Genomic DNA, 9464 nt, shown 5'->3' on the forward strand with positions numbered 1-9464 from the left:
GGAATTATGGTATTGAATGCTGAACAGCATTCTCACATAAGCATCCCTCTTCTCCAGATGTGTGAGGACGGTGTGCAGAGCTGTGGCTATTGCATCATCTGTCGATCGGTTGTGTCAGTAGGCAAATTGTAGGAGGTCCAGTGTGGATGGTAGCGTGCTGCAAATGTTGTCCTTGACCAGCCTCTCAAAGCATTTGCTTATTATTGAGGTGAGTGTGACAGGACACCAGTTATTCAGACATATTGCCTTTGTCTTTTTAGGTGCAAGAACAATGGTGGATGTTTTGAAGCAGGAGGGTACTCTACATTGGGAGAGGGAGAAATTAAAAATGTCTGTAAACATACCTGCCACTTGTGCTGCGCACATCCTGAGTATCCGCTCTGGGAGGCTGACTGGTCCCACAGCCTTGCGACTGTCCACTTGTTGGAAACACCTGCGTACTTCAGCTTCAGAGATGACCAAGGTGCAGGTTGCTTCAGAGGCTGTTCTTGGGGTCTCAGTGTTGGTGATATTGAAAAGAATGTAAAAAAGATTTGGCTCATCTGGGAGAGGGGCAGTGTTGTTAGCAGCACCTGTGCTTAGCTTTGAAGTCTGCGATGGTGTGCAGATCTTGCCATAAGCTGTATGTGCTGTTGGTGGAGAGTTGTGTCTGGATCTTGTCCCTGTATTGTCATTTTGCCGCCTTGATTACTTTCCGTAGATCATAGTTGGTGATGGATGCTTCCTTCTTGAGGCACTGCCTGTGATGGAGCTGGCTAAGTCTCTTTCTCTTGCAATCCTGTGCATTGGAGCCTCCAGACCAGGCTGTAATGCTGTCAGGATGGCAGGAAATACAGTCAATACACCCACTCTTGGTCATTTTTATTGTAATCAATAAAGAAAAAGCAATCTCCATAGGCCTATATTAAAGCTATGTTTTGGCAACACTTTAACCATGCAGAATGTACATGTTCAATGATAATTAAAGATTAGCTTTATTAGTCATGGGTACATCAAAGCATACAGTGAAATACATCATTTGCTTCAAAGAGCACTATATGAGGTCATTCTTACTGTTGGCTATAAGGCTCTATAATAAGTCAACCTATGACCCCCTCCTGTTAGATGTTTGAGGTTACTTATTTTTTATTCTTTCTTACTTCTCCTAATACTTGTATATCTGTGCAACGGTAATTTCCTTTGGGATCAATAAACTACCTATCTACATGGGTGATAGAATTTTCTCTATTTCTGCATAAATATAACCTAAAATGTGGTCAGATGTTCATGCAAGTCCTAAATCTAGGTAACAAAAACCCAATTAAATAGCACAAAAACATTATACTTGTTCATTTATTTATTGAGGAGAATGATCCAATAATATATATTTGTTGGAAAATGTATGTGAGCATTTGCTTTCAGTGACTGGTGTGACCCCCCCCATGTACAGCAATAGCTTCAACCAAACGTTTCTGGTAACCGTTGATCAGTCCTGCACATCGGCTTGGAGGAATTTTTGGCCATTCCTCTTTACAAAACTATTTCAGTTCATCAATATTTCTAGGATACCTTGCATGAACAGCCCTCTTCAGATCATGCCACAGCATCTCAATTGATCTAAGCTCTGGACTCTAACTTGGCCATTTCAAAACACAAATTTTTTTCTTTTTAAACCATCCTGTTGTTGATTTACTCTTGTGTTTCCGATCATTGTCTTGTTGTATCACCCAACTGCTATTATGCTTTAGGTGACGGACAGCTACCCTGTCATTCTCCTGTAAAATGTCTTGATACAATTTTGAATCCGTTGTTTCCTCAGCAATTGCAAGCTGTCCAGGCCCTGAGGCAGCAAAGCAGTCCCAAACCATGATGCTCCTTCCAACCATGCTTCACCACTGGAATGAGGTTTTGGTGTTGTTGTGCAGTGCCCTTTTCCCTCCACACATAGCAGTGTGCATTTCTGCCAAAAAGTTCAGCTTTTGTCTCATCTGTCCAAATATTGTCCCGGAAGCATTGTGGAACATTCAGGTGCAAACTTGAGACATGCAGCAATATTTTATTTTTGGAGAGCAGTGGTTTCCTCCATAGTGTCCTTCCATGAGCAGCATTCTTGTTCAGTGTTTTTCTTATACTGGACACATGAACAGAGACTCGCTTAGCTATTCACAGTACAGAAATTTTGACCGAGGTACCCAAACTTTTGCATGCCACTGTACATACTTCGATAATAAATGTAGTTTGAATCTTCGGTGTGAAGTATTCTGTTAAAAAAAATTACAGATTTATATACTGTAGTTGTGTTATATAGAGACCTAACATCAGGTGTTTATATATAGATACAGAAAATGATTTTTTTTTTCATCACAAAGAAGCAAACCACTGGTATCAAGCAAAATTTAAAGACTCAAACAAAAAATTCAACTACAATGCACAGAGTGAAACTTGTATTTCCTAATTGGCCTTTTCATTCCAAAGTGTGGCCAACCTTCAGCAATACAGGAAAAATAATGGTGCAAAATAAAATATAAATCCTCAAAAAAAAAGCAATGACATTTACCCAGCAGATGACAAGGAAAGAAATAATTAACTCTTCTCTTCCTCTTGTATACTCTTGCCTTAATTGCAGTCTGGACTGTTGTAATTGGTATTGGTTTATTACTGTCACGTACTACAATAAAGTGAAGAGCTTGCCTTACATACAGTTCCCAGATCAAATCATTACATAGTGCATTAAGCTAGAATAAGGTAAAACAATAACAATACAGAATAGGCATCTAAGGCACTGAAAAAGTGCAAGATCATATTGAGGTAGATATTGAGGCCAAGCATCCATCTTATCTTACAAGAGGTCCAGTCAAGAGTCTGATAACAGTGGGGCAGAAGCTGTCCTGAAGTCAAGTGCTTTCAGTCTTTTTTATCTTTTACCTGTTGGGAGAGGGAGAAGAGAAAATGGCTGGGGTGGGTAGCATCGTTGATTATGATGGTGCTTTACTGAGGTGGTGAGAAGTGTAGACGGAGTCCATAGAGGGGAGGCTGGTTCCTGAGACATGTCCACCACACTGCAGTTTTTTGTGGTCATTTGCAAAGCCGTTCTGCATTCAGACAGAATGCTTTCTATAGTGCATTGATAAAAAGTAGTAAGGGTCAATGGGGACATGCCAAATTTCTTTAGCTCATTGACAATTAGAAATCCAACCAGCTGCTCCAATTTCAGTTTACAAATTAAATTCGGAATTTGCAGTCTGTCTGCAGGCCTAAACTATTTGCGGCTCATTGGGGTCACAATCTGCTTAGTGTCTGGAAATCTCAGCCTCCGCTTAAGTATCTGCAATGTCTCATTTTGGTTGTTTGCTTGGTCTTATCATTGCCCCTCTCTCTTTCTCAATTCAGGTAATCGGGTCAAATGAGGTTGCTGTACCAACACACCTTTACAAAGTTATCCTCGCACAAAAGGATAGTGCGTCATCTGCACCATTGTCACTGGGAGCCTTTGTCGTACCCAACGAACCAATCGGCTTTGATCATCAGTTGGCTGAGTACCAAGTGAATCTACAGACGCTGGAGAAAATGGCTGGGCTCACGTTTTTTCCAGTCCTGGACAAGACCAGCCAGTGCTGTGACCTCTGTGAAGCAGACACTTGCCGGTTGCTCGACGCCAGGGAGTTCACTCTATATGTTGCTGCACGAAAAGTTAGAAGTGCCAGGACTTTACACAGATTGGAGACGGTCATGGGCGAACTCCGGGAAAATGGGATTCAGCCGGACAAATACCTGGCGGATCTGTACCAGCAGAAAAAGCAGGAGGTGGAACTGAAGGAACCAAGCGAAAACCAAGCAGCCAAGGGTGGATAAGCCACGTCAAAGTCTCGAGTGTGTTTTATGTCATACCACACAGAAACAGACCCTTTGGCCCATCACGTCCAGGCTGAATCATTTTGCAAACCCATAATGATCCCATTTGCTCCCATATCCTTCAATAACTGTCCATCTAAATACCTTGAGTGTAGTTTTTTCTATGTTCCTATGTAATTATATTTGAATCCACTATATCCCCAGCAGCGAGTTCCATATTTCTTTAAAAACATACAGTGTCTATAACAAGTATTCACCCCCACCAAGGAAGTTTTCATGTTTTATTGTTTTATAACATTGTGTCACAATAGATTTAATTTGGCTTTTTTGACACTGATCAACAGAAAAACTCTTTCGTGTCAAAGTGAAAACAGATTTCTACAAATTGGTCTAAATTTATTATAATTATTAAACACAAAATAATTTATTGTATAACTACTCAACTCCTTCAAGTCCGTATATAGTAGATGCACCTTTGGCGGCAATTACAGCCTTGAGCCTGTGTGGATAGGTCTCTATTAGCTTTGCACATTTGGACATTGCAACTTTCTCCCAAAAACTGCTCAGACTGTTATCGGTTTGCATGGGGATCTGGTGAACAGCCCTTTTCAAGTCCAGCCACAAATTCTCAATTGGTCTGAGGTCTGGACTCTGACTCAGCCACTCCAGGACATTAATTATGTTGTTTTTAAACAATTCCTGTATATCTTTGGCTTTATGCTCGAGGTCATTGTCTTGCCAGAAAACAAATCTCCGAAGTCGTAGTTCTCTTGCAGACTGTATCAGGATTTCCCTGCATTCACTTTACCCTCTACCTTCTCAAGCCTTCCCGGTCCTGCTGCAGTGAAGCATCCCCACAGCATGATGCAACCACCACCATGCTTCACAGTAGGGATGGTGTGTTTTTGATGATGTGCGGTGTTCGGCTTACACCAAACATAGCATTTAGTCTGATAGCCAAAAAGCTCAATTTTGGTTTCATCAGACCATAGAACCTTCTTCCAGCCAATTTCAGAGTTTCCTACATGCCTTCTGGCAAACTAGCTGAGATTTGAGAGAGTTTTTTCAACAGTGGCTTTCTCTTTGCCACTCTCCCATAAAGCTGTGCCTGGTGAAGCACCTGGGCAACAGTTGTATGCACAGTCTCTCCCATCTCAGCCACAGAAGCTTGTAACTCCTACAGAGTTGATATGGGTCTCTTGGTGGCCCCCCTCACTAGTCCCCTTCTTGCACAGTCAGTCAGTTTTTGAGGACGGCTTGTTCTAGGCAGATTTACAGCTGTGTCATTGTCAAGAAGAATTCCTTTTTCTTCTTTGAACATGTGCAGCTTCCCCACTTGAAAGAGACTGAATGCGTCTTCCCGAAGGTCTCTTAACTGGATTCCACTCAATGACCAAACAACTTTTCCTTTTTCCTCCTTTTATTTTTCGCAAGTGTGACAGTTTGATAGTTCCATCAACCATTAGCCATTAGTCATTAGGTGAAAAAACTGGCTGCCTCTCCGGACTTCGTAGACGGATCCCGACCTGCAGACTCCCCGCTCCCTTATAGACCGTTATGTTTTCAAACCGGGCGACCCTTCCTGAAGGTTCCCAAGCTCTTCTTAAACCTCACGCCATTTCCCAAAGCGCCTGTGCGCGATGATCGTCTTGACGTGAAGCTAGCGCAAACCCAAAACTCAGTGACAGCAGTGCTCTTTTCTATGAAACAGTCTCTCAAGTTATTTAAAGTTCAGCATCTTACCGCAGATTCCAACGCTGCTCCCAGACTGCCGCTGTGATGCTGCCGGGTCCTCCCGATGTTCCGGGCAGAGGCAGCACTCAGGCAGTGAGTTCCATCCGCTCTATCAGTGGATTCTTGCTATTCCTTCTAAATTTTATTTTCTTTCTAGAAACTCTAGTTTGACTTGACAGTCATATTCTTTCTACTTCTTGATGATTGACAACTGTACTCCAGGTGACTTGGAAATTTTCTTGTATCCATCTCCTGGACTTGTGCTTTTCAATAACTCTTTCATGGAGTTGCTTGGAGTGTTCTTTTGTCATCATGGTGTAGTTTTTGCCGAGATACTGACTCATCAGCAGTTGGACCTTACAGATACAGGTGTATTTTTACAACAATCAATTGAAACACCTTTACTGCACACAGGTCTCCAAAAACAGATCTCCATTTAACTAATTATGTGACTTCTAAAACCATTTGGCTGCACCAGTGATGATTTGGTGTGTCATGTTAAAGGGGGTGAATACTCATGCAATCAATTATTTTGCATTTTATATTTGTAATTAATTTAGATCACTATGTAGAGTTCTGTTTTCACTGACACAAAAATGTCTTTTTCTGTTGATCAGTGCAAAAAATCCCAAATTAAATCCACTGTGATTGAATGTTGTAAAACATGAAAACTTCCGGGGGGAGGGGTGAATAATTTTTATAGGCACTGTATATATATATATATATATATATATATATATATATATATATATATATATATTTTAGGGCTTGTCAAATGGTGTTAAATATGTTGTTTATAGTACAATGTGTGCAGTATTGTATCTGATTTGTACCAGGAAGCTCTAGCTTATGTCCTGTTCTGCGTTAATTTGGTTATGTACAGAGAAAGATGGTATTAAAACTTTTTCTTCAAGTGCATCTATGCATCAAATGGAAAGCATTTTACTTAATTATTTGAATTATATTTTTACAGCTATTGACTAGTTACATGTACACATTTACAACCTTTTCAAAAAAAAAACTTGTGATATTGTTATGTAACATTCTAAAGGGAGTTTCAAGCCAGCCTTCTGATTATCAATCGTCAAAAAGTGTTAGAACAGTGGACGAATGTAGCACTGGAGATGCTGTAGTTTGGAGCAGTAAACAGTCTCTTGCACGACATTGGAGGCAAAAGGATAACCCTGCATCAGCACTGAGAAAGCCAGTATAAGAGGTGAGAGGGTGGGATGAAAATGGCTGATAGGTGATAAGTGGAACCAGGTGAGCTATGATGCCAGATGGAGCCAGGCAGAAGGTGGGAGTTAAGGCTGGAAGGTCTGGGACCAGGTAAGGGAGGGATAATGGGCAGCTAGAATTGATGGAGGAGTGGGTATGGAGAAGAATGTACTGGATGACCATTTTGCACCTGCAGTCTGTCTGCAACGGCTATCTTGTGCTTCTGGCTGGATGTCATTTCATCTCCCCCACTGATCTGTCTTTGGCCTTCTCCACTGCCACAGCAAGGCTAAACACACATTAGAAGAACAATCACTCATATTCCACTTGGGTACACTACCAACCCAATGGGATGAGCATTGAGTTTTCCAGTTTCAAGAACTCATACTCACTGCATTTTTTGCCCACTCCTGTTGGTGGATCTCCAGATGTTTCAAGTCACTCATCATCCCATTTTGGGAATACATGGCCATTGTCACTGTCTGAGTCCAGAAACTCCCATTTGAACAGTGCTTTTGGAAAACCTGTAAAGTGAATGGAGAATCAAATGAACTGCAACAATTCCAGATGACAACCCACCAGCTCCTTACGGACACTCGAAAAGGATTGTGAATAGCAGTGTTGCAATGTCTTACTAATGTCCCAATGTTGTCTACTGTGCTGGATGAATTATTCAAAATTTGGAATAGGCTGAGGAGAATAAATTTTGCCCTTACTGACCTAAGTTATGGTGCCCTTTGTTTTCTGCAGTTTGACATTTGAACTAAACATTTCCTAAGTACTATACTCTCTTCCTTTCTGACGCTACCTCCTACATATATTTTAGATACTATAATCAACCTTAATCCATGTCAGAAAGGTGTAACGGCTATTATTTATAACATTATTATGAAACTTAGGAAAGCTCCATTCGATAACATTAGGTCAGATTGGGAAAAGGAATTGGGCCTTACTATCCCGGCTGATGACTGGGCGCATATTTTACAACTAGTCAATATTTCCTCTATCTGTTCTAAATACTCCCTAATTCAATTTAAAGTTGTCCATAGAGCACATACATCTAAAGATAAATTAGCCCGTTTTTATTCTCATATTAACTCTCTTTGTGACAGATGTCATGGGGAGATTGCTTCCTTAACTCATATGTTTTGCTCCTGTCCTACTCTGGAAACTTTTTGGAAAGACATTTTTAATATTATTTCAAAGGTATTGAATATAGATATTTCTCCCCATCCTATTACTGCTATCTTTGGATTACCTAAAATTTTCAGTAATCTTCCCCCTTCAGCCCGTAGATTGATTGCATTTCTTACTTTAATGGCGAAAAGATGTATTTTACAACATTGGAAGGAGATTAATGCCCCAACTACGTTCTTTTGGTTTTCCCAGACGATACTATGTTTAAATTTGGAGAAAATTAGAAGTAATCTTTATGATTCTTCAGTTAAATTTGAACAGACCTGGAGATCTTTTATTCAACATTTTCATTTAATGTAACTTTTCTTCTCTCTCTGTCCATATTTACATTCCCTTCTTGATTTTTTGACCATTTTTAATGGAGGTCGGGTTTGAGGACGTGATTGTTTTAAGTTGTTTAACTCTACTTGATACCTAGTTAGCCCATTGCTTTGCTTTGCTTTTTAGTTTAGTTGCACAGTGGGTTTTTTTGGAGGGTTTTTTTTTTGTTTTTTTTTCTTTTCCTTATTCACTTGTATGAAAATTAGGGTACTATTATATTACCTTCTTATTTTATATTTAAATTGCACTGTTTGTACTGATTTCTTTTTGTGTATTAATATGTCTTGTAAAGTTATATTGCAACAGTGTATCAGTGCCTATATGGTTTACCTTTTGTGTACTAATTCAATAAAAAGATTTAAAAAGGACATTTGAACTTTTGAGTTTGAAATTCATGGGAATGGCTCATCTTACTGACATTCATTCAGCAGATGACAACTACCTTTTAGTCACTCTGTTTTGTTGTTTCCCTTGCTCAGCCACAAAGAGGTGTATAGGATCACGAGCGATAGAGATAGGATGAATACGCATGGTCTTTTTCCCCAGGGAAAGGGAATCAAAACTAGAGGTGGGAGGGGGGCGGGAAAGATTTGAAATTTTACTGAGGTGTCATGAGAAGCTTGGTTTTGCATGCAGCCCATGCAGGTCATTTCAGGGCATAAGTACTTTGAGGTAATACTGGGGATAAACAGTGACAGGAGGCACAATACAGTGTTACAGGTAAAGTTCAGTGACAATAAGGCGCAAGGCCACAATGAGGTAGACTGTTACAGCAAGAGTTTGTAATGTACAAGAGGTGGGCTCAACAAACAGCAGGATAGAAACTCTCTGAGCCTGGGATAGGTGCATTCAGGCTTCTGTATCTTCTGTCTTATACGAAGGGAAGAGTATGTTGGGGGGGAAATGGAATGCATTTTCGATTATGTTGTTTGCCTCACAAAGACATCGGGGAGTGTAGACAGAGTCCTTGGAGAGGTGGCTGGTTTCTGTGATGGACTGAGTTATGTCCACAACTCTGCAGTTTCTTGCAACTCTGTGAAGAGCAGTTGCCAGTACCAAGCTCTGATGCGTCTGGATTAGATGCTTTTAATGATGCATCAATAAAAATTGGTAAGGATGAAAGCAGACATGCCGAATTTCGTTAGCCTCCACTCCCGAGGTGC

The 9464-nt window shown here is 40.5% G+C and overlaps 1 protein-coding gene across 1 annotated transcript in view; it reads left to right on the forward strand.

The window, feature by feature from the left end:
• LOC140195733 (nuclease EXOG, mitochondrial-like) overlaps positions 1-8657 on the forward strand; it is a 68549-nt gene extending 59892 nt beyond the window's left edge. Inside the window, exon 6 of the mRNA XM_072254437.1 lies at positions 3370-8657. Coding sequence (XP_072110538.1) covers positions 3370-3831 — 462 coding nt within the window. The 3' untranslated portion in view covers positions 3832-8657. The remainder of the gene's footprint in view (positions 1-3369) is intronic.
• The last annotated feature ends 807 nt before the right edge of the window (positions 8658-9464 follow it).

Source organism: Mobula birostris, chromosome 3 (assembly GCF_030028105.1).
Source record: "Mobula birostris isolate sMobBir1 chromosome 3, sMobBir1.hap1, whole genome shotgun sequence".
NCBI classification, from domain to species: Eukaryota; Metazoa; Chordata; class Chondrichthyes; order Myliobatiformes; family Myliobatidae; genus Mobula; species Mobula birostris.